At 39.6% G+C, this 26,737-nt stretch overlaps 1 protein-coding gene across 4 annotated transcripts in view; it reads right to left on the reverse strand.

The window, feature by feature from the left end:
* Positions 1-26,737, reverse strand: part of TSGA10 (testis specific 10) — a 106,635-nt gene that overhangs the window by 13,548 nt on the left and 66,350 nt on the right. For all 4 annotated transcript variants that reach the window (XM_040993778.1, XM_040993777.1, XM_040993776.1 and 1 more), the window contains 4 exons: positions 25,825-25,993; positions 23,136-23,246; positions 18,857-19,042; positions 4,402-4,611 (listed from right to left, as the gene is read on the reverse strand). In XM_040993778.1, the coding sequence (XP_040849712.1) occupies positions 4,402-4,611; positions 18,857-19,042; positions 23,136-23,246; positions 25,825-25,993 (676 nt within the window). The remainder of the gene's footprint in view (positions 1-4,401; positions 4,612-18,856; positions 19,043-23,135; positions 23,247-25,824; positions 25,994-26,737) is intronic.

Below are 26,737 nucleotides of genomic sequence, written 5' to 3' on the forward strand. Positions count from 1 at the left end.
TGTCAGACTAGTTTTTCAATCACCATCAGGATGAAAGTACAAGCTATACAAAATCTGTCTGACTTCTTAGCCAACATGCCAATCTACAACTAGCTTAAAATCAAAAGCTTAATTTAGAAAAAAAGTGAGTCCTCAGCTGAAGGAAACTGTTTAAGTTGCTTTGTAAGACAAGTGTTACACTGCTGGGAGAAAAGCAGCCAATAGCTGGCAGCCATTTTGGGCTTGGCTAATGCCAAATCTGTGTTAACTATACCAATATGCCAGCACAGTTGTTTGTTCTGCTTTTTTGTTTGTTTGTTTTAACAATATGTGGGGAAGATCAGGAACATTGGGCTGGAGCATGCAACATCAACCCCCAGGAATGGAGGCTACAGATTGCCCAGGAAAGGATGTCTAGTTTGGTAGTGGTTGAGGGCATGTCTGACAGGGGAGGAATGACTTCTGGGGTCTTCCACAACTGGGCCACTGCACTTGCAGATAGACGAGGGAGCTGAGACTAGATAGTTTAGAGGGAAGGACCAGGTTCTTGGGTCTGGCCAAGGAATCTCCCCATGAGGGACACTTAGCCTGGGCTAAATAGCATTGCTCGCTGCACTCTGCACAAAAAAAGCTGGGGTTAGGGGACATGTACGGCTGGGCTAGGCCACAGCACCCATCCACGAGTGCTGGAGCAGCAGATGGGCCATGTCAGGCTGGGCCCCAGCACACACCAGAACATGAGAGAACCAGATCTGGAGGAGATATCGTGGGAGGATTTGTGGGCTCTCCTCTTCTGCTAGACTGTAGCACCTACTGGTTTGTGCAGAGAGCTGAAGGTGGTGACAGGTAAGCCAAGCTGGACCTTGGAACTCCCTTGACAGGATCCAGTGCTGGAAGAAGGCTGGGCTAAGCCAAGCATGGCAATCTGCAGCACATGCAAAGGCTGGCACTGAGGGCAGAATGTGCCCTACCAATGCACAAGAGATCTGGGTTGACAGTGGGTCTGGTAAGGGAACTTAAGGAACTCCTACTAGTCTGTAGCTCTCTCTCTGGGAAGCACAATATCTAGTGCTGGGAGCAAGCCAGGCCAGGAAAGGCTGCAGCACTCCTCAGCATTCATGTGGGCTGGGCCTGGGGCAGACTAGACTGCCAGGCTGGAGCACCTGCTGGCACATGAGAGCCAGGACAGGGTATAGGCTGTGCAACACCTGCTAGTGAGAGATTAGACTGTAGGTGTGTCATGCCAGGCAAGGTTGAAGCATCTGCCAGATCCAAGGCAGGGAAACGACCTGGTAGGGGAATGTTGGGACTCCTCTGCTAAGCTGCAACTCCCACTGGTGAATACAAGAGCCAGGACTGAGAATGGACCTGGCTGGGCAAGGCTGTAGCACCTGCTGACATTCATAACTTTTATAAGAGCCAGAATGGGTATGGTTCAGGCTTGGCTTGGCTGTGGTACTCACTGGGTCACCTAACTGCCAGGTTTGGGGGTGGACCAGGCTGGTGAGCCAGGTTGGGCTAGGCTGTAGCATCCAATGGTGACAGCCAGAATGGGTGCCAACTCAGTCAGGCTAGACCACAGGAGCCACCAGTGAGTGCTGGGACTGGAGGCTGGCTATGTCATGCTGGGGTGCAGCACCCGCTGTCGTGTGAAAGATATGGGGCTGGGAGTAGGCCTGGTAGGAAAACTTGGGGAACTTTCTTGCTAGGCTGCAGCTTGCACTGGTGAGTGTGACAGCCAAGGCTGGGCCAGCACAGACTAGACTGGGCTATAGTATCCATTGGCATATCCATTGCCCTGAGCCAGCTGTGGGAGTGGGCCAGACTGGGCCAGTCCACAGCACACACTGGCATGACTGAGAGCCAGGATGGGGTACAAGCCGGCTGGGTTGGGCTACAATACCTGCCAGTTCACATGAGGGCTGGGTGTGGACCAGGCTCAGCTGGGCTGCTGAACCCACTTATGAGAGCTGGGACTGGGGGAAGACTGGGCTGAACCAAGCTGTAGCATCAGCTGGTGAATGACAAGACTGAGGGAGGGCCATTTCAGACTGAGGCACAGTACCTGCTGGTATGTGTAACAGCTGAGACTGGGAGCTGGCCTGATAGCGCAACTATGGGAACACCCCTGCTGGACTGCAGCTCCTGCTGGTCAGCATGAGAGCCAGGGCTGGGGATGGACCAGGCTGGTCAAGGAAGCAGCACTCGACAGCATATACATAGACTGTCTGGATGTAAGGTGGGTTCAGCACAAGAGTCAGATGGGATGCTGCACAGACTGGGCTAGTAAATGCTGGCACACCAAAAACTGGGGCTGGGATAGACCTGGGGCTGGGGATAGGCCTGGAGGGGGTTATTAGGGGTTGCCCTGACAAGGCTGTTTCACCTTGGTGAAACAAAGTGCATCAAGATTGGGCCTATAGCCAGCTGGGCTGGACTAGGCTGCAACCCCATCAGTTCATGTGAGTGATGGGCCTGAGGGTGGAACTCACCAAGCAGCTGCATTCATTGGTATGTGCATTGGCTGGTGTAGGTGACAGACCAAATTAGACTCTGAAATGGCTGGTGCACATAAGAGTCAAGTCTGAGGTCACCCCAGGCAAGGATTCTTATGGGACTCCCCAACTAGATGGCTGGACTCAAACTCCAGGCACAGGGAAAATCACAATATATGTGATCTGACTTTGGAGTGCATGTATCAGGACCGGGCCTCCTCAGATGCTGATACCTGTGCAATCAAGAGCATGCCAAGATGCACATGGGGACAGGATAGTCAGATCATCCAGGCCAGCAGAGGATGAAAAAGCAGAACAGGTTGGACAGCTGTCCTGTCCAAGTTTTGCAACATGTTCCTGGGCCTTGTGGATGCACATTGAGGTGGACTTGGTCAACCAATAGATCTTGGAAAGATTTTTCTCAGCCCTGGTACAAAAAAGCTGATGATGAATCAGAACCACCAAAACCACTCATGTAACACCCTTGGAACACTCTTTTCTATGTCAGAGTTTCTAATGCATCATCAAATGGCAACCCCCCAACTCCAAGTGCTGATGTAGTTTGACAGCAAGGAGCAGCCCCTTTCCTTTCCCTCCCAGTGGACAAAGGAGGAAAAATAATTAAATCATTTATCCCACCCTCCCCATCCTTCATTGCCCAACCCTCCTCATCCTAATCAGAGACCCACACGTGTGTGCATCCCTCTCAATTATGTAAACAATATTCAAAATAAAACCAAACAAGTGCTTCTTGTATCCATATTACAAAGCTGAAGAAATAGAAAATAAAACAGGATGATCCTGGTATTTTGAGACTGCAGTTAAATGAAGACATAAAAACATACACATAAATAACTAAATTCTGAGACACAAAAGGATAAACATCAGTAATATTTTGAAGTACCATGGATATACATACTATATATCTATAAACTATGAAAAGTAGAATAAACATAGTTCAAGCTGTTTAAATTAGTATAAGTAATCAAGCTTTATATGCAGGTGTGTTACAGACAATTTAAAACTTTAAAAGGTCTATTGAAATATATCCTTTTTGGTCATGGGTATTATCTATTTAAGCTTTGGTATAATTTCTGGTATTACAGCTATATCATTTATTATTAAAACATGCAATGACTTATTAATTTGAAAAAATCAAATAAAAATTTAAGGACATACTGTTTAATTTTTAGTTAACATTTCTTATGAGTTGCTTACATCATTAAAATGTTTTACTGAAAAAAATCACTCAAAGAAAGGACCTGAGAATTTCGGGATATACCACTTCATTAAAAGATTAGTCATGGATTCTTACAGAAACAAATAAATCATGTTATTTTCAAATGCAACATCAAACAACATAAGAACAAAATTAGAAATTCGATAAGGTTTGGTGATAATTGAAATCAATATTTGATATTTTCGTTATACTACACACTTCCACAAAGACCCATGAGGATCTGGGTCCCATCTCCTCAGCCACTTTCTCCTATGCATGCCATGTTCGCCTTTATAAATTACTTACCATTTACTTACAAATCCACATCCATACATGCCTAAATTGTTCACTCTGAATGGGATATCTCATTACTTCTGAATTCACATATTCCTAAATTAGGTCTGAATGCCTTCTAAAAAAACTTAAGTGTTTCTTAGTAATATGTATTCTATAGTTCTTTTGGCTAAAAGTAAATACAAACTGTACCACTGAAATGTTCACAATACAGTTGTCATAAATTGTTTTTTTGAACTTAAAATCTAAACTCAAGACATAGAACTTGGTGAAGTATCAATTTAAAAAAAAACTTGTTTCTCTAAAATTATAGTAACTTTACAGGGGGAAAAAATAATACTGCAGAAGCCTTTTTTAAAATGTGGTACATAATGCCTCCACCAAAGAAAAAGAAAAAAAAAATGTGGTACATACCATTTCTATTTCTTGATCTTTAGCAACCAGTTGTCGATTAAGAAGTTCTTTGCTAGAGTCAAGCTTAATACAGAGTTCCCTTGTGGAAGACAAATCTGCAAGGGCAGATACTTTTTCAAACTGAACCTTCTGAAGCTCCTCTTCCATCTTGACAACTGACTTATGTAAGGTTGAAATCTGGGACTTGTAAGATCTTTCTGCATTGAGGTGCTGCAAGGACAAGATTTTATGTATATATGTTGAAAAAGCAGAGAAAAACATAAAATGGACAACAAACGAGGCAAATTTTTAATGAGAATATAAAACTATAAGGTGATTTAAATGATTTAACAGCACACACAAAAGACTCTGGAAAAGATAGATTCCAGTTTCAAACTTATGTCTATAAAATCCATAAGTAGTGATGCAGTCAACTGGTCATTCTTTCAAACTATATTTAGGGGAAAAAAACCTTTTTTTTCCATTTAAAAGTCTCTGACCACATATCTAGTTGAAATACATACATATTTAGTCTATAATTCTATCTGTATTTACCACAAATGTAATGATTATACAATACAAATGTGGCTGTTGTTGCTAATGAGAAAAATGTTAGCAACTGCTTCATTCATAATACCTCTTTTCCAATCTTTGATTGGTATGTTTATATAAGTAATAATATAAAAGGAAGACTGATTAACTCTAGCATGTAATTAATATCTAACAAGAAGAAAAGAACTGAACAAATATAAAGCAAACATGCATAGAGTCATGGGAAATATAAGCATTTTTAAAAACCATAATACGAGATTCAAGCTACATAAATGTTTTCAAATGTTCAAGATAATTTTCTTCTTTGCTTTCCAAGTTAAATGTTTTACGCATATGCACTGCTACTTACAAAGAAGCATTTATTTGCTACATTGTGAATGTAACAAATCTGAAAGACCTAAAATTAATGCACTTTACAAGTATAAAGCCCTTAAAAATTCTGTTAGTAGAAGTTATTTGGCCATAATTCCATCCTACCTTTCTCCTCTCTCTCTTCCTTCCTCAGCATTTTTACTCATGCTTCATATCAATCTTCTATCGATCTATCCATATACCCACTTGTCCTCTATTTCTTGCATATATTCTATGTTCTAGTCCCTGTGCCTAGATGTATATTTAATAATAAGCAAAATGGTCTCTGGTCTCACGAAATTTGCAACACTGGGGAAGGATAAACAAACGCTAGAAAAAGATCTTTGGAAAGAGTGTGTAACAGATGGACTGAATGCAGGAAGTCGGGAAGACTTTCTTGAGTAAAGAACACCTGGACTGAGGTCTGAACAGCAAGCAGATACTAAGTGTGTTGAGCAGGGGAAAATGCTACATACAAGGGCACCGTGGAAGCAGGCAGAATAACATGCTCTAACAGCTAAGAGAAGACTGGTGTGGCTGGTGCATAGAGTGTGAAGGAAAAAAATTACATCATATGCAGCTGCAAATAGATAACTTCTTTTAAAAAAAAAGCCTAGGAAACTATGCTACAATTTTGATCCTATTCTATTGGGTTTTCACAGAAGATTTTTTAACAGGGAGGTGAATATAATCCTGTTTGCATTTTGAAAAGATCACTCTGGATATTTCGAATTCTAATATGACAACTGATTCAGCCAAGAGGAAAACCCTCTGGATAAAACTACACACTTGATCTTTTTGTTTTTCAATTTATACTTGAGCTTGCAGGATTGAAAAAGAAATCCTCACTGCCAAAAGCACATGAAAATAAATCAAAACAGAAGCTGAGGTGAGGGATAAGACCACAATAGATAATCTCAAAATTCAAGCAAGGGAGAGAAATAGGAATTTTAAGACTAAAAGAGAATTTGAACCAAGACCTCTACATAACCCAGGATACCTAATGACTACACATTGTATGAATACGGACCTATTGGGAAAATTCACTCAATCAAACAGAAAGATTGCAAAACATTTACCTTGACCCAGTGTCCAGACAAGAGAAAAAAAATTGTTCTATAACTAAGTGAAACTGCATGCCTAATTCTGCTGAATTTGAAGTCTGACTTTACACTACCCATCCTCAGGTCTAACTTTAAGATAAAGTTTTTCCCATGCCAGAGATGCGCAAGAGCCACTTTGTAGAAGTCTTCCAGGAGGAACATTACCACACCAAGCACACATACAGTACCATGCAGTATGGGGCTGGTGGGTAAGTCCTACTTCAGAGCAACCTACAATTAATGGTATGATATAATTAACCATGAGTGAAAAAAACAAATCAACAGAATTAAACTTTAAATTATTTTACACGGTACTTTACAAAGCATGGGGAAATACGCTTAAGTGTGTTGAATTTATGTTCTGGGTATGGTTTCAGCATGTCCTTCAAGGAAGAATTCATGTACTGGAAGTGTGGACCTCAATATGATGGTGTTGAGAGATGGTGGGACCTTTCTTTGTTTAAGATGTATTTATTTACTTGATGGGGCTGGCACATCGCCCCTGTATGCAGTGCTGGCATCCCATATGGGCACTGAGTTGAGTTCCAGCTGTTTCACTTCTGATATAGCTCCCTGTTTACAGCCTAGGAAAGTAGTTAAGGATGGCTAAAGTTCTTGGGCCCCTGTACCCTGTACCAGGGAGACCTGGAAGATCATCTTGGCTCCAGGCTTTGGATCAGACCAGCTCTGGCCACTGCACCTATTTGGGAAGTGAACCAGAAAACGGAAGACTCTCTCTCTGTCTCTTCTCTCTGTAGCTCTGCCTTTCAAACAAAAATTTAAAGTATATTTACTTGAAAGGCAGAGTTAGAGATCGAGGGAGAGAGACAGAGAGGTTTTCTATCTGCTGGTTCACTCCTCAAATAGCCACAACGACCAAAGCTGAGCCAGTTCAAAGCCAGGAGTCATGAGCTTATACCAGGTCTCCTGCATGGGTGCAGGGCCCAAGCATCTGGATCTTCTTCTGTTGTTTTTCCAGGTGCATTAGCAGGGAGCTGGATTGAAGTGGAGCATGCAGGCTTAAATGCCAGTCCTCTTGTAGCAAGACTTCACAGTGGGTGAAGCTCAAGGGCTTCTATTCCCAGGCCACCACTTACAAACTAAGATCCCAGATCTGTCTCTGCATCAGCTAGAGACCTGCACCTTGGTGAGATGGATTTGCTTCAGTCCACATCACAGGTGGACTTCTGCAGGCCTGGTAGTGGTAAGATGCACTTATCACACTGTTTAATGTCACTCTGAGTAGCCAATGACGGCCTCCACCACCCATCCCCAAACCCTGGCAGATAGCAGAGCAAAACTGCAGCCCTTTGTAGTAGGAAAGGAAGTGAGCTTAGGACTTTGTTTTGAAGTTCACTGCCAATCTTGGTGCAGTAAGATCCAGCATCAAATATAGCCAGAGGTCCTATTCCCCAGACCATTACTTATAGAGAGAACTTCTATCCTAGCCCCAGCATAAGATGAAGACCTATATCCTAGCAGGACTAACAAGTGCTTCAAGCAATATCACCCCAGCCTCATATGAGAATGGTGCATCTGTAACACAGCTGCGCGCTGTGGCTGTGATACTCAGGCATAACTCAGTTCAGTGTCAACACGAATTGCCAAGGCCTTTGCCACCCCTCCCCCAACCCTAGGCAGACAGCAAAAAGAAAGACTCAAGCCTGTAGGGGTGGCACACAGCTACTTAGAGCTCAGTATTAGGCTGGTAAGGCCTAATGCTTGGGAGGATCTTGCTATTGCCATCTACAGGCCAGTGCCTAAGAAGGAAGCTCTGGGCCTACTCCAGTGCAAAGCTACAGACCCACAGCCTTAGCAGACTAGGTTTATTTCCCAATCAGCATGACCTGTGTCAGGTTTGGATCAGACCAGGTCCTATGCTCATTTTGGTACAGGCAACCAATAGCAAAAATGAGCCTTAGCCGTACCCCTGCCATACTGGATTTGGCATGCTGTGGGCTCTGGGTAATATAATGGCACAGGTGGCCACAGGGCTGCTCACTCTTTTCTTATCCCCTCAGGCTACACAATGCAGACAGAACAATTTCTGACTGGGGAAAGAAACAGTAGGTGACTGCCAAGGCACTGCACAGGAACCTGGGATTGTGTGCCTCAACAGACTGTAACACAGCTGCCAGATACAAAATCAACACATTAAAATCAGTAGCGTTTTTATGTACTCATAAAGAACTCAGTAACACAAACATTGTGAGAGGAATCCCATTCATAAGAGCTACAAGAAAATAAGAATATGTTGGAATAAATTTAACCATGAATGCAAAAGATTTTTAAGATTTATTTATTTTTATTGGAAAGGCAGATATACAGAGAGGAGCAGAGAGAAAGATGTTCCATCCATTGGTTCACTCCCCAAGTGGCTGCAATGACTGGAGCTGAGCCAGTCTGAAACCAGAAGCCAGGAGCCTCTTCCAGGTCTCACACGGGTGCAGAGTCCCAAGGTGTTGGGCCATACTCGACTGCTTTCCCAGGCCACAAGCAGGGAGCTGGATGGGAAGTGGGGCTGCCGGGATTAGGACCAGTGCCCATTTGGGTCCTGGCGCATGCAAGGTGAGGACTTTAGCCACTAGGCTACAGCACTGGGCCCACAAAGGGTTTTTGTAATCAAAATAACAAAACACTAATGAAGAAATTGAAGATGACATTAAAAAGAAAACATGTAGATCTTGCATGTTTATAGATTGGAGGAATTAATACTGAAATATCCATGCTATCCAAAGCAATTTACAGATTCAACATAGTCCCTATCAAAATACTAATGACATTCCTTCTAGAACTAGAAAAATCCTAAAATTACTATGGAAGCAAAAAAGAAGACTGAATAATCAAAGCAATGATTTCTTAAGCATTTTAATTTATTGATCTATTTGTGTTTATTTAAAAGTCGTGTAAGCTTACACACACACTCAGAGAGAGACAGACCTCCCGATTACTTGTTCATCCCTAAGTATCAGCAACACCCACAGCACAGCCATGCCTAAACCAGAAGCTGGGCACTTAATTCCAGTTTCTCACGTGGGTGGCAGGGACCACTCCACTCCAGTCACTGCCTGATGTCTTCAAGGTTGTTCATTAGCAGGAAGCCAGCGTTGGGAGTGGGGCTCGAGTTGAACTCAGGTACTCTGACATGGCAGTGCACATCCCACATGGTGTCCCTGCCTCCTCACCAAATATCTGTACCAGTCAAGGCAATTTTGATTTAAAAAAAAAATAAGAGGAGGCATCAAAATACCAAATTTCAAGACATACTACATGGCTATTATAACCCAAACACATATTGTTGACATAAATACAGATATATGGACCAATGGAATAGAATCTCAGAAATTAATCCATGCATCTATAGCCAATTAATTTTTCTCCAAGTTTCCAAAAACATATACTGAAGAAAGGATAGTCTCTTCAATAAATGAAGTTGAGCAAAATGGAATATTTATATGCAAGACTGAGCCATAGCTGGAATTAAGTGATAAATTCTAGGTTACAAAGAAGAGTAGAGCAACTCTTAATTCACACTGATATATTATGCACCACAGAAGGAACTGGAAGAGAGGTGCTGGTAGGCTCCAAACAAAAAGAAAAGAAAACAAATTGAGAATTGCTCAATTTTATCAATTTACTTTGTATGTATATATTTATATGTGTGGGGGTGTGCGTGTTGAGATACTGTACTGTACTCCATAAAAATGTATAAGTATTACATATTAATTAAAATAATGTTGTGGCCCAGCACTGTGGCACAGCCAGTTGAGCCACAGCCTATAATGTCAGCATGCACATTAGAGCACAGCTTGTAGTCACACTTGTCCCATATCTAATCTAGCTCCACATCAATATGCCTGGGAAGACAGCAGGAGATAATCCAGGCACCACTCACATTGCAGAGCTGGATAGAGTTCCTGGCTGTTAACTTCCCCTCTGACTCAACTCAGGCTGTTGTGGATATTTGGAAACCAAGCCAGTAGATGGAAGATTCCTGTTTTTCTGCCTTCCATATGAAGTAAATATTTTACAAAATTTCTAGTTGCCTCAGTGTTATCTTACAAGTATGTTCTAAGATTTAAGATTATGTGTCAAAACTAGTATTAAGAATTTTAAATTAACTGATTTGAAAGGCAGTGGGTGACATGACTATTTGACTACCACTTGTTACCTTCCAGAATGTACATAAACAGGAAGCTGGAATTGGGAGAACTAAGACTTGAATCCTTATATTCCAATAGGAGATGTGCATGTCCCAGGTAGCATTTTTTTCATAGAATTAAAAAACAAACAAACAAAGTTCTTCAGGGCTGGCATGATAGCTTAGTGGCTAAAGTCCTCACCTTCCATTGGCCAGGATCCCACACGGGTGCCAGCTCCAATCCCAGCTGCTCCACCTCCTATCCAGCTCATTGCCTGTGGCCTGGGAAAGCAGTCAATGATGGCCCAAAGCTTTGGGAACCCTCACCTGTGCGGGAGACCTGGAAGAAGCTCCTGCCTTTTGGCCTCAGACCAGCCCAGCCCTGCCTCTGTGGCCACCTGCGGAGTGAATCAGCAGACAGAAGATCCCCGCCCTCTCCGCCCCACCGCCCCCCACCGCATCTCATGTCCTCTCCGTATATCTGACCCTTTGATAAAAATAAATAAATTTTTAAAACAAAAAAAGTGTACTCAGAGAAAAGGAAAGACAGAAGGATCTTGCATCCACTGGTTCACTTCCCACTTGGCAATGACAAGGCAAAAGCCAGGAGCTTTATCTGAGTCTTTCTCATGGGTGGCAGGGCACAAATACCTGGGTCATCCTCTGCTGCTTTCCCAGGCTATTAGCAGGGAGCTGGATCAGAAGTGGAGCTGCTGGGACACAAACCGGCACCCATATGAAACAGCAGAGCCACAGGTAGTGGCTTTACCTTGTTCATCACAATGCCAGCCCCCACATCTTAAGTTGTATACAAATGAAACCATGGTATTCACTGCTTTGTGTGTGGATTCTGGACAGTATTTTGCTTACGAGGTTCCCCATTGTTGTATGAGGCAGATTTATTGGCTTCGGTATTGCACAATATTTCATTTTGCCCCACATTTCAGTTATATATTCTAGCACCGACAGATATTTGAGCTGCCTGAGAATTTGTATTATTATAGAAACCGAAACATAAATGCTGGTATATACCTAAGAATTCTATATTATATGCAAAAGATCACCATATTTAGAGACAACTATTCAGTTTTTCAAAGTGATATTATCAGTTCATTCCATCACCATCAGCAGGTAAAAGTCCCAGCTGGTGTTACTATCAAACACATTCCCAACACAAGTTCAGTCTCTAATCTACATCACAAAATCTAACATGCCCAGAACTGAACCCCAATTTCTTAACAACCCCAGGAAAAATATTCATACTCTAGTAGTAGCCTTCCACACTTCAACCTTGTTTTCTCTTACTCACCCCACCTCTAATCCAGCAGACGGTCTCAAGGGTTCTAGTTACAGCCATATCCTCACACGTCCTCACTAACTCCATACTGCTTCAAGTCACCATCACCTATCACCTAAATTACTGCAACTACAAACTCTCCTTGTTTTCCCATCTGAACCACCACGGTTATTCTTAGCAGAGTAACCCTGTCCCAATTGGCATTTTAATTACTGTGCTAAAATCTACCCTTAAACCTATTTTTTTTTGTCATATTTGCCCAGTGGTATCTAAGTGTGCTTTCTATTGGGTCTTTTTCCTTGGTTCCTGAGCTATGCATACTCTCCATCAATTGATCCTTAGTATTGATGACTGCCACTAAATGTGTGAATTCAATTAACACAGCAATGTTAAATGCCTAAATTCATCCCATGAGTTTGCTCTAATGAAATTGTCTGTTTCTTTGGACAACTTAGTCCAGATCACTGGCCAGACTCTATAGCAACTACAATACAAATCATTAGATCCCCTAGCTAAAGTGATCATGGACAACCAACTAGAATACTTTCTGGCAAGACAAGGAGAGATATGTGCAGTGACTCCCTTCTCTGATATGATTCCTACCCTTGTTGCTTTTCTGCCTAAATATTATACTTCCCCTGTCAAATCTGTCTCTTCAGAACTCTACAGTTCCATGCCAAGATAATAGCTATATAGGGATTCCTGTCATTATTAATGACTGGCGGTGGACTTCTAGTTCCTCAAATATCTCAAAATCAGTATCAGAAGACTTTCATTTCCTAGAGAGGGAGGGATAACACCCTGACACAGCATGAAGATGGTACAGAAGGAGACCTTCCTCCATCAATCTCCCATAATACAAATAAATACAAAATAAACATTCATAAATTCATATTTATATTATGTGAGCCACCAATCTGTTTTGTTCATTTTAACAAATGGTCAATGAGGTGGTATAGCACACTAATCCTGACTGTGGCACCAGCAGCAGATCTTGGACTCCTGTGTCCATGTGAGAGACCAGGAAGAAACTCTTGGCTCCCTAGCTATGGGCTGCCCAAGCTCTAGGTATTGCAGGCATTTGGGGAATGAACCAAATGATTCATATTCTCTCTCTCTCTCTCCACAATTATTTTAAGTAATATAGATAAATCTTTTTTAAAATAATTAAGAAATAAAAACCTTTGAGAGGATCAGGACATGTGGCAGGTGGGCAATTGGCAGAGCTGAGGTTTAATGGCACTGCTATGATATAGCTGTGACAGTAAAGTCTGTAGTATGACAACTTTAGCCAACTTGCCATTGGACAGCTCCAGCTGACACACATCAGATAGTTCTGGCAAGCCCATGCAACAGCCACAATCAGCCTTCCATAACAATCTTCCATGAATTAATGTGCAGCCCCTTTCTGTGTACCAGAAACTGCAAGCTCCAACAATATTGCAAAGAATCAGCGCCAGCTGAAAATACTCAATGTTGCTGTAGGCTGTATCCCCAAGACAACATTTAGCTCATTAGAAAGACATTATTGAAAAATTACCATACTTCCATTCCCATCATATCCTTAATGTCATGAAAATTCTGAGATTTCCCAAAATAAGAGCACAAAATATGGGAAGTATATAAGCCTACCCCAATCTACCCTCTTTGAATACTCAATTAAGGCTTACCCAAGGTACTATCTCCTATACCTCCTGACAGCATAAAAAGCTGGTACTAACCTTATTGAAGAGGTTTTTTGTTTGACCTCTCTCCCCTTCACTTTCATTAACTTGCCTGTACGTTCCTTGAGTATGCATTTTTTTCTTTTGTCTAACTAAATTTTTGCTTTCTTCTCACTTTTATCTATAATCTTCTCCATGGATTGTTTCTTGTGATGGAGAAAAGAACCTGGACCAAGTTGACCCACAGATCACTCCCAGAACAGCATAGATTCATTTCAAAACTCGCCATAAAGACATTAAAATCAAGATACTGCTGCTGGTTAAGGATAGACATATAATAGGACAGAAGAGAATGCAGAAGTGGGCTTCCAAAAGCTCATGCAAAAACAGAATTAAAAGTACACCTTTTGGGTCTGGCGGCGTGGCCTAGCCTTGAACATGCCGGGATCCCACATGGGCGCTGGTTCTAATCCCGGCAGCTCCACTTCCCATCCAGCTCCCTGCTTGTGGCCTGAGAACAAAGTGTGGAGGACGGCCCAAAGCTTTGGGTCCTGCACCCGTGTGGGATACCCGGAAGAAGTTCCTGGATCCTGGCTTCGGATCGGCATAGCATCGGCTGTTGCACTCACTTAGTGAGTGAATCATCGGACGAAAGATCTTCCTCTCTGTCTCTCCTCCTCTCTGTATATCTGACTTTCCAATAAATAAATAAATCTTAAAAAAAAAAAGTACACCATTTGCCATGAGCTTTTTGAAGACCTCCTGTATATAATAATTTTATTTTTGTCAAAGAGCATTAGATAATTTACTTTTGGAAGGATGGTTTTTTTAAATAAATGGTACTGGACATGTTCATATGCACATGGAAAAAAATGAACTTTGACCCTTATATATCCAAAAATACTAATTCAAAATATACAATGAATATAATATAAAATCTGATAACATCCCTGAAATAGTCTATATACACATCTTTATATTCAAAGTTTTTTAGATACAGCATACAAGTGCAGAGTATAAAACTGATAGATTTGACTTACCAAATTTAAAACTTCTCTTAGAAAGACTTCATTCAGAAAAAGGTGGGCCTGGCACAATAACCTAATGGCTAAAGTCATCCTTTGCAAGCACCAGGATCCCATATGGATGCCAGTTCTATATATGTCCTTTCTGTATATCTGCCTTTCCAATAAAAATAAATAAATCTTTAAAAAAAGAATAATAAGGCAACCCAATAACTAGAAGAAAAAATATAAAATATATCCACCTGACAAAGAAATAGTCACTACATTAAAAAAAATCCTACAAGTTAGAAACAAGATGACAAACATCTTAATAAAAATATGGGCAACAGATAAAGTCACCAAAACAGATTAGTGGTCAATAAGCATCTGAAAATCTATTCAACATCATTAGTTACAAAGGACATGCAAATTAAAACAACAATACCATGAGTCTACATACCCATTAACAATGCCAAGCATTGGAGAAACTACGGAGCAACTAGAACAAACATCACCAGTAAGAGTGAAAAGTGGTAGAACAACTTCAGAAAACAATCTGCCAGTTTCTAACAACGTATACTTAACCCAACAGTTCAACCAGTCCACTCCTATTTGTTCAAGAAAAATGAAAATGTATGTGTGCACTGACACATCAACACAGTGCTCATGGAAACTTTATTCCTAATACTCAAAAAACTAGAAACAATTTCTTATGGACTAAATTGTGCCCTCCTCTCCCACCATTCCCAAATCAGTATGTTGAAGCCCTAGACCCAAAGTTGCTATATTTGAAGACATTTGAAGAGGTAATTAAGGTTAAAAGGAGTTACAAGCGGCCTAGCCTGATTTGTTTATTTATTTAAAAGATAGGAGACATGGAGCAACCACACTCATAGAGTAAGGGCCATGTGAGAACATAGGAGAAGGCAGAGATCTGTGGATCAAGACACAGGACCTTGGCAGAAATCAAACATACCGGCACTGGCATTGGCTCCAGATCCAAAAGAAAATTTATTTATATTATGTAAGCCATCAGTTTATGTTTTATTGTGGCTGCTCAAAATAGTATGCCACCTAAATATCCATCAATAGTGAATAAACAAAATGTGTTTAGATACATGATGGTATATTATTCAACAATAAAAAAGAATAATTAACTGCAATAATACAAATGAACTTCAAAAACACTGTTCCAAGACACAAATAAGTACATCCTGGGTGATTTCATTACGTAAAATTCTAGAAAAGGCAAATTATTCACTGGCTAGGGATTTGAATAGGTGCTGCCAAAGACCTTGAGACAATGGAAATGTTTCGTATTTTCATAGCAGCTGTGAGCATACAAGTGAACTAATCTACCAAAAACTCACTGCAATGTGCACTTAAAATGGGTATATTTATTTCATGTAAATTATATTTCTATACGATTGATTTAAAAATTAAATTTATCAGAATTTTATTTAAAAATAAACACCTACTTAATGCCACATTAATTTATAAACATACACTCTGAAGCAAAAACCTAAGTTATTCAGGTGAGTTATTATACAAGATAAAAGAGATACTTTCATCAGAAATACAGAAGCAGGCATATGGTCTAGTGGTTAGAATGCCTGTGTCAAACATCGGAGTGTCTAGGTTCAAATCCACCTTTACTTTCTGATTCCAGATCCCTGCTAATGCAAACCCTGGGAGGCTGCACTGCAGTGGTGTCTCACTGCTACCTGTGTGTCAACCCTGATTGATGTCCTGGCTCTCTGCTTCAGCCTGCTGTAGCCCTCGCCATCTGGGACATTCAGGAAAGGAACTAGCAGATGACAGATCTTGTCGTTTTTTTTGTCTCCACTTTTCAAATTAAAAAAAGAACAAATAGATAAAAATAGTGAACAGGGGCCCTGCGTGGTGGCCTAGTGGCTAAAGCCCTCGCCTTGAACATGCTGGGATTGATTTCATATGGGCAGCAGTTCTACTTCCGGTGGCTCAAATTTCCACCCAGCTAACTGCTTGTGGTCTGGGAAAGTAGAGGATGACCCAAAGCCTTGGGACCGTGCAACCGTGTGAGAGACCCAGAAGAAGCTCTTGGCTCCTTCAGATCAGCTCAGCTCTGGCCGTTGTAGCCACTTAGACAGTGAAGCATTGGATGGAAGATCTTCCTCTCTGTCTCTCCACCTCTCTGTACATCTGACTTTGAAATAAAAAATAAATACATCTTTTTAAATATATATTGAACTGTCATGAAACTACTAGTAGTCTTACAATTAAGCAAAAACTGATAAAATTCAGAAGAGATAAATTCACAATTTCAAAGGAACAGTTTAACAAACTTTTTCAATAACTGAAAGCTCAAGATCACACATTTAATGACAATTTGTAAGAAATCGCTGATGTTATTAATAGGCCTAATGTAAAATATAAAATTATACATAAAATATATAAATTATACACAATGTTTACAAAAAATATATGTACCCAATGTGAGCATATATGCTTTTTAAAAATTGTTTTATTTCAAAAACTTTTGTTCAGTATGTAATTCTTAGACAATTTTCTAAGAACAGTACAATATTTCAACACACACAACATACACCAATCAGATCAACTATCCTTTCCATTTCCTTATCTTTTTGTATGAGTTTGGAGCCTACTGGATCCTGTCTTCCAGCTCCTTACATAACACATATTATTGTGAACTAGCATAACCTCACTGAGCTATAGGACACTAGAACTTAAAATTTCTTTCTGTTTTGGTGCCTGTTATCCAATTTTCCTCCACCCTTCAAATTCTCTAGTAATCACTCCTTTGTTCATATTTACGAAACTTTCCAATTTCTGCAAATAAGAAAGAATACATGAGAATTGTCTTCCTGTGCCTGGCTTATTTTGTTTAACATAATGACTTCTAGTTCCACTCATTTTGCTACAAATCACAGTTTTGTTCTTTCTTATGACTGAATATTAAATCTAACATTGTGTGTACACACCACATTTTAAGCACCACATTTCAAGATCATATTAAAAATTATCAAATAATTACTGTGTATGATGACCCTAATCAAATCTTCAGATACCAAATAATTAATACCATAAGTAATTTTATTTGGTAACATATTAGAAATAAAACAAAATATTAGATAAAGCAATATCAAAACAAAAAAACTAAATATAATAATAATTTCAAGTTCCTCCTAGAGTAAAAAGGTAAAATCAGTGATTAAAAAAAAAAACATCTTTACAGGGACTGATATTGTAGGTTAGTGGGTAAATTTGCCATCTATAATGCCAGCATGCCAGCATGCCTTATGAGTACTGGTTTGAGTCCTGGCTGCTCTATTTCCAATGCAGCAACCCGCTAATGTGCTGAGAAACAAGTGAAAGATTCCCAAATGCTTTTTCTGAAGCTCTGGCTCCTGGCTTCAGCCTGGCCTAGCTCTGGCCACTTGGAAAATGAACCAATAAAAGGATGATTCACTCTCTCTCTCTTTCTCTCTCTCTCTCTCTCTAATTCTCCTCCACATGCTTGCACATACTCTAAATGGCCTCAACTGCCAAGACTGGGCCAGACTGTAGACAGGAGCCTGGAGCTTCCTCTGAGTCTCCCGTGTGAGTTCAGAGGCCCTAGCATTTGAGTCATCTTCTACTGCTTTCCCAGGTGCATCAACAGGAAGCTGGACTGGAACAGCAGGGACTTGAACCAGCACCAAAATAGGATGTCAGTGCCACAAGGTCAAACCTCCACCACAGCTGCTATACTTCTGTCCTAGCCATCTGTTAATGGAAAATCAGTTGAAGATTTGGGTCCCTGACACACATGTGGAAGGCTAGAATGCAGTTCCCCAGCTTCGACTAAGACCAGTGCTGGCCACTGAAGAAATTTGGGAAGTAAACCAATGAATGGAAGATTTCTCTGTCGCTGTCACTGCCTTTCAAAGAAATCAATACATATTTAAAAAACAACAAAACATGGGGTTGGTGCCATGTCATAGTAAGATAAAGCTTCTGCCTAGTACACAAGCATCCCATTTGGCACTGGTTTAAGTCCCAGCTACATCACTTCAATCCAGCTCCCTGCTTATCGCCCGGGTAGCAGTGGAAGATGGTCCAAGTCCTTTGGTCCCTGTACCCATGTGGGAGACCCAGAAGAAGCTCCTGGCTCCTGGCTTCAGGTCAGCTCAGCTATGGTCACTGTGGCCTTCTGAGAAGGGGAGCAGCAGATAAAGATTACTCCCCCTCTCTCTGCCTCTCCTTATCTCTGCAACTCCACCTTTCAATTTATATACTTACTTATGTTTAATTTTTTGGAAAACCAACAAAACTCTTCTAAATATAATGAAGGATGTGTTATATGCACATTTTCCCAGACTTACTTGCTCAACCTCTCTGTTGAGGGAATCTACTTTTTCTTTTAATCTATTACCCTCTGCTTCAGCAGTGATAAGTTCCAATTTGAGGGTATTGTTATCTGCCTCTAATTGACGGGCCTTATTTTCCCAGTTTTCAGCGTCTTCATTGGCTTTTCGAAGTTGGTCCATCATTTGCCGATTTTCAGATTCCTAAAAAGCAAACCTTAGATGTTACTTTAAAACTTGAAATGTACGACATATCACACAAATCAGACATTATGTTTAAAGTAGTTGGGAATTCACTTGCCATGTGCAGCATTTATGACATAAACTTGTGGAAACCTCTCCACACGCTTAGTTCAGAAAACCAGCTGTCCTGTAACGAACAAAAGCGAGTGAACCCAGGATCTCACCTGGTTCCTGAGTCGTACTCTCCCTCACAGATACTGTTTGTAAGGGTTCTCTTTAGGACCTGAATGAGTATGTGCTTACATTTCCTTTGATCAAACTGAATTTTTTATTGCTTTATTTATCCATATGTCTGTTTACTAATTATGTCTGGCTTCTATAACTCTAACCTCTTTTTATTTTTGTATTCTCTAGTTCCTGACCACTTCACTGGGTTGCACTAGCTCCAGACCCCACTGCTTGTGTATCTTTTAGACACCTTACTTATTTTTTGCTTATTTTTGAAAGAGAGAGAGAATGTGAATATGAGAATGAGTATGTCATCCACTGGTTCAATCTCCAAATGCCTACAATGGCTGGGGTTGAGCTTAAGCTAAAACAGTGAGCCAGTAAATCAGTTTGAGTCTCCCATGTGGGTGAAAAGGATCAAACTGCATGAGCAATCACTTGTTACCTCCTACTGTTCACATCAGTAGGAGAAAGGAGTCAGAAAGAGCTAGAAACACCAATGTGGGACATGAGTATGGCAACTTATCTAACATCTATGCTAAATACCTGTTCCATTCTTACATACCTATTTTTTTTTAAGATTTATTTGTATTGCAAAGTCAGATATACAAAGAGGAGGAGAGAGAGGAAGATCTTCCCATATCTGAATGCCTGCACTGAGTCCCCAGCTATTCTCTGCTTCTAATTCAGCTTCTTACTAATGTGCCTGGAAGGCAGCAGATGGGGGTCCGTGTATCTGAGTTTCTGTCACCTTCTTCGGATACCTGGATGGAATTCCTGGCGCCTGCTTTCAGCCTGGCCTAACCCGATTTGGACATTTGGGAAGTAAACAAGTGGATGCAAGATCAGGATCTTTCTCTCCCCTTACCAAATAAATATATGAATCTGTTATAGTTTCAGAATTATGATTAATAAGAGACTGGCTGAAATTCAGCAAATATTGCCACCTTGTGGCCTCTAATGTGAAAATTTTACTAAGTCTGTCAATAAAATAATATACTAAACAACTTTACTGGCTTATAAGATTCAGATACTACAGACGTGCTAGCAGGAGAAATATGATGTATGGGTTTCCATGATTTTACTAAAACTAATTGTTGTTTGCAGGATGTGTACTTGGGATTCTGTGGTACAATATGCATAAGCTGAATTTTAAAATCCATCTTTCTCCTTTTTAACTTTCTGTTATACTTATTGTCTATATAATTCACTTTGAACTGCCTTATAGTTTTATGTAGTAAGGTATGGAAATATTGTCTCCCATCAGTTAAGCTAGGAACCACTGTTTATATTTAGTTCTGTGACCAGGTAGCATGTGGCTCAAAGTTTAAAAAGAGAGGGAAGGAAGGAGGAAGAAAGAGAGAGGACAATAAGAGAAAATATCTCCCTGTCCTTCAACTACCCAGTGCCTCTCTTGCTTGGAAACCAGAGACCATATTATTCTTCTCAGTTCTCCTCTCAAGGCCAGAGCAATGTAACATTTGAGTCTGGCAACATCATAGGAAACATGAAGCAATTCTTTAGTGTTCTTCATGTTTTTTTTTAAATGTTTTTCAGAATCTACTATATGGGGCCAACCCATCCTGCATCTTCGCCCCCTCTGGCTGCCCACAGCTTCATTGCAACACTCTAGCCATCTCAACTGGAGTCCTTTGCATTTTTTACCTCAATTAGGGTACCAGCTTCTACTCTTGTTACCCTTCTGATTTATTCTTCCTAACATTTTCAGGATAATCTTTGAAAGTAATTTTTCTAAAAGGTAATTCTCAAACAACTTCTGTGCTTATGTTCTAATGAATGCTTCCTGAGAATGGCGTTCAAAGAAGGCCTTCTTTACTGCTCTATTATCAGCCGCCTACACACTCCACTCTAGCAACAGGAACTGTGCTCACCCTCCCCACCTCCGACAGCGTTGTCATGCTGTACCCACTGCTTGGGAGCCATTTTGTTTCCCGTTTTTCATTTCGGGCACCTCCGCACCTAGCACACTGCAGTGCAAGTGAATGGAGGAAGTACTCCACACTATTTGATGGCCTCTCCCTATCAAATCGGACCTGTGATTCATTCTCTCAAGGGGAGAGCCTGGATCCATCCAGTGTTGTGAAACACATCTTCAAAACAAATTCACACAAAATGTTTGAAGCTGAGAAAAGCTTGAGGTGTGATGTTCAAAAATATAGTTCCAGATTCTAAAAGCTCCAATTCCTAAATGTAGAATTTCAGGTAAAAGAGCTTACAGGCTAGAGAGAAAAGTATTTAACATTGGCTTAAAGCTTATAATAGCTATATTAAATGTTGTTTTAGATGCTCATTTACTTATTTCTGGCCTCTTCCAAAACAGATCTAAATCGCTCATTTGATAGGTCTTCTAAATATTTTATCTCATTTACTTGAATATTCTTCCCAATTACAGATAGGAAATGGAAATTAAGAAAGGCTGCATATTCCATGTAAGTCTACATTATTAGTGAGAAGAGGAGCCAACTCTGAATCCAATGGTTCCATCCTTTAAAGTATTACATTGAGGTGTCTTAAAATTAAGTGTGGGAAACAACCAACTTTACCTACATAACTGTGTACCTTGCTGCCTGAAAGACTCGATTGTAATTTAGGAGTCCTTCGACTCCCTTACTCCAGAAAGTCGTTAAAAGTCCTGTGCACACTCTAAATACAGGTTAAAATGTTTTTGAGGGCAGACATTTTGTGTGGTAGTTAGGACACTGCTTGGGGCATCTGCATTCTGGCATCAGAGGACCTGGGCTCAAGTCCTGGCTCTTGCACCTCTGACTCCAGCCTCCTGCCAATGCACACTCTGAATGGAAGCAGCTCAGGATTCAACTACTTGGGCCACTGCCACGCATGTGGGAGATCTGGATCAAGTTCCAGGCTTCTGGCTCCAGCTGTTACAGCCTCAGCTGTTGCAGGCACTTGGGAAATGAATTGGTAGATAGAGAAGCTATCTCATTCTCTCAGTCTCTCAAACAAATACAAATACATAATTTTTTAAAAGATATGTTTGTGAACTAACATTATATGATGTGTTAAGTTGTATGCAAGCAAAACCACATCTATTTCAATAATTCACCTATGCACACACATTTCTTTGAAATTATCTGTGCTTACACACATGTGTGGTTCAAGCTTTACTAACAGGCAACTGCAGAGAATAGTCATCTGTCCTATGGCACCAAGAAACAGGTCCCTAACAAGGTGATCAGTTCTGATCTTTAACACAATTTGGCAGAGTCTCTTTTCTTAGCGATCTGTAACAGAAAATGCCACCATTTTCAAACACAAGTGTGGCCAAGATAATTCTGACAGTTTGTTCTTCCATCAGTTGGAAAGATTTTGCTTGCCTAGACTGGCTGTTCAGCAAACTAAAAGGAGGATGTTCTTTTTCACTTTTATTTATTTATTTGAATGCAGAGAGAAAGAGGCAGAGACAGACATACAAAGAGGATCTTCCATCTGATGGTTCACTCCTCAAATATCCACAAGTGCCTGCTGGGCCAGGCAGAAATCAGGAGCTGAGAACTCAATCCAGGTCTCTCATGTGAGTGGCAGGGAACCTTCTGCCTCCTAGGGTGTGTGTTAGCAGTGAGCTGGAATCACAAGTGTGGAAGAGCTGGGACTGGAACGAGGCACTCTGAAATGGGACTACAGGCATCCTACTCAGCATCTTTATCATTGCCATCAAATGCTTGCCCCACATTATCGACTATTTCGTGGACATGGTGACAGTCTAAATATACAGTTAATATAAAACTGTCAAAACAAAAATAGTCTATGTATTAAAGGCAGCCTGATTCACCTGTCCTATTGGTACAGCTGATTAACGCCTGTGAAAATCTTAGGTATCATGAGCAGAGAAAAAATATATACATACTTCAGACTTCAGTATATTCTTCAGCTTGTTAACCTCCAAATTAGTATCTTGAACCTTCTGTTTTATGTCATTAAGCTCGTTGTGAGTATCATTCAGTTTTTTGGAGAGTGCCTATGGGAAAAAAGATAGCTATATTTGACTATAAAATATTTTTAAATTCCTGTATATTAAAAATATCATAAATATTTTAGTGCTTGCAACAAATGTGACAAGTGAAATTAATATGTCTACTATGTAACATGTGAAAACCTAAGAGCTAAGTGGACAAAGACCAGACAATATACAAAAAAGGAACAAAAACAGATAATACTTGATAGTAATTGAATCACTAGTAACTAAGTACCTGCTAACTAAAGCAAATACAATTTGCCAATCAAATCAGTAAAGCTTTGATTTTATTCACTTCAGCAAAGAAAAGGTCTTTCCATGTATCTAGTGTTAGACTAAATATAGATCTGCACAAAAACAAACTTGTAATCAGCTATCTGGTAATGTATAAAGAGACATTTTAAAATGCTCATAGAAACAAAAAAGATAAAAAATATTGGTTACTGTCAAAGGTGGGAGATTCACAATATTTGGAAATATCCACCTAAAAGGGTTTTAAACATTTTTGAAAAGGAGTCTCATAAATTTGTATTCAAGTTGAAAGGAAATACATTTAAACAGAGTGTTCTAAGGTATTATTTTTATTATACTGACTATTCACATTCAGTGTCACTGATACAGTAAATATAGTAAATAATACATAGTTGTATAACTAAACAATATTCTGCACCTATAAGAATTGTTTAAAACAATTTTTTCAGTATAAGACCCTGCATTTCACACTTAGATATAGCACTTATAAAGTGCAATGTTATTTCCTCTCCCCATGTACATGTTCTATATTAAAACATTGAGAATGCCCAGTAGTTTACTACAGTAGCTAAATTTTAAACCTGCCACAGAATTTGTTACAAATTTGGGCCCATCTATCTTTCACTGTATGGAATAATGCTGCACCCACACCAAGGTTGTCTTCAAATTATTTTTTAAAATAAAGGAAAATGTTCAACTATATTATTTTAAATTATCTGGCTAGAACACAAAAATCGTTTAATGTGTTAAAGACTGTGGTGTCAAAGATAACATTCTGAGGATTTCTGTTTTCTCAATCTTCTGTAACACTGGCTCTTGTGGTCCACATATTCCTCCTCCATCCTTGGGCCTATGATTCAAACAAGAGAACAAAACTACCCTGGAACATGCTATGACACCACAGTTTGCCTGATTATATAGAAAAATGCTTATGAAATATTAGCAAGGTAGGGAAATTTTGATATTATAAGAAGCTAGTAACAGTCAAAACTATTTATTGAAAGACACGCTCAATAGTACAGTAAGTGCGTTCCAGGCATATTCCACTTTACTCTCCATTTCCACAGTTGATGAAATGATCATATAACTCATTGGTGAGATTCAAAATCACGTGGATGTCTTTCTCCTGCCTTCTCATGTAGCAAAAAAAAAGCCATGATATAAAGTGTTACGTGAGTTTTTCCTCCAGCCACATTAAAAGTTGAACGGAAAAAATAGAATTAAACAGATTAAGTGCACTGAAAATCAGCAACAAACATGTCAGATATTAACAGTGACTAATTCTAGTCTATCAAAATATGAAAGATATTTTTAACTTTCTTGCCTTTTTTAGGAAAAAGATATCCTGCAATGAATTTCTGTTTCTTATCAAAAAGAGACAATAAATTAGTTATGTCCACCTTTAGCTATAACTAGAGCATACAAAGTAGACTTTACAGATTCACATCTTTCAGTTTTTATTGCTATGCATTAATTGTTTTCAAAAACAAATTTAACTTTATAGTAGATACAGATTTGTAGAAAAGTTGTGTAGATAATAAGAATTCCTCTATGCCTCACATTTCATTTTCTTTTATTATTAACACTTTACACAGCATGGTACATTTGTCACAACTAATGAATAAATATTGATATATTGTTACATTAAGTCCATATTTTATTTAAATTCCCTTGAATTTTACACAGGTCTTTTGTGCCAGGATATCATCATTCATTAACTTTTGAATAAACTACTGAACCTCTCATAATTTTTTATGATTGACAAAGTATTACTACCTTTATGACTACCTGTATAAACTTAGAATATTTAACAACTAAAGAATTATAGACATTTATGATGCCAAATAGACATGCTGAAAGTGATACTAACATGCACGATATTGTTTGGGCTGAAAAAATCTTGAGAGTTGAAGAAATTCTCCAAATAGTAATTATTAATGTTTTAAGTTAAAAAGATACTGGAAATAAGAACTATGGATTAGATTCTGAAACACTGCCTTAAAGAAGGAATAAACACAAAAGGAATCTTCCTAAGGAGAGTCACAGTGCTAAAGAGAACCAAAGAAATGGAGCTACTCCACATACTCATACTTGAAGAGAATTTGTAGCCATAAAATAAAGCTATACTTTAAGGTTCCTAACAGTTTTTTATGTTCGTTTGCTAATTATTTCAAATACTGGTCCTTCAGTAAGTATTATTTCAATGACTGGAAAAAATCTATTATGTCCCTATTCCTTCTTTTAATATCTAATTCTTATGTCTGAAAATTTCACCTAAAAATTGCTGTGCCTCAGAAGAAATAAATTTATTCTTGGAGAACATGTGTACCTGGTTTTCTTGTTTGGCTTTAGCAAATTGTTCTTGGAGATTGTCATTGTCATGAGCCAAGATATCTCGTTCCCTGGCAATTTGGGCCAGCTCATCATTTGTTTCATCCAATTGTCGGCGCATTCTGGAAATGTCTTGTTCGCACATAATTAGGGCTTCAGTAGACTGTCTATTCCACAAATTAAATAGTACATAAGAAGAGACATTTTTGTGAAACAGAATGGCAAACTCGCACAAGACAGAAGATGAACAGTTAGCATGAAAATATTTTAAGAGGTTTTAAGTACATGTAAGTGCACTGGAATAAATGCCACAGTTTCACTATAAAAACGACACCAAACACACACAGTAGACAAATTGTTAGATAGTTCAACATTTCTGATATTCAAGTACAGGAAAACCTCCATCCCACCTTTTGCTACAACGGCTCAGATTTTTACAGATCTCTCTTCCTCTGTTCTCTTAAAAATCAACACTTATCAAGATTCAAATTTTAGCCTTCTGCTTCTTCTCACTCCAGCCCTTCTCCATTCAAATTCCAGTTATATCCAGAGCTCCCAACCTCGTCTACACCCAGATGACTCCAACATCATTTCTTCAGCCTCAGCCCCTCTTAGTACATTCCTGCTTACGGGGAAGGTCAATAACAGCCTTCAAGGTTCCACAAGTTCAAAGGCAAAACTATCTTTCTCCTTAAGTTTCTCTCATGTTCAGTATCCATCCCCAGCCAGAAATATGACATTTCATAGTTCCTCTCACATAAGAGCTTTCTCATCTCTAATTTCCCACCAGCTCATCAGTCTGGGTAGCATCCTCAGAATTCTTCAAAGATTTCTTACTGTCCAAAGGATAAAATCAAGACTCATTTGTCTGTGACATAGGCCTCTGCCTGCCGGCTTTGCCTCTCTTCCCT

The sequence above is a fragment of the Ochotona curzoniae genome, unplaced genomic scaffold (genome assembly GCF_017591425.1).
Source record: "Ochotona curzoniae isolate NIBS_2020 unplaced genomic scaffold, NIBS_Ocur_1.0 contig_883, whole genome shotgun sequence".
Lineage (NCBI taxonomy): Eukaryota > Metazoa > Chordata > Mammalia > Lagomorpha > Ochotonidae > Ochotona > Ochotona curzoniae.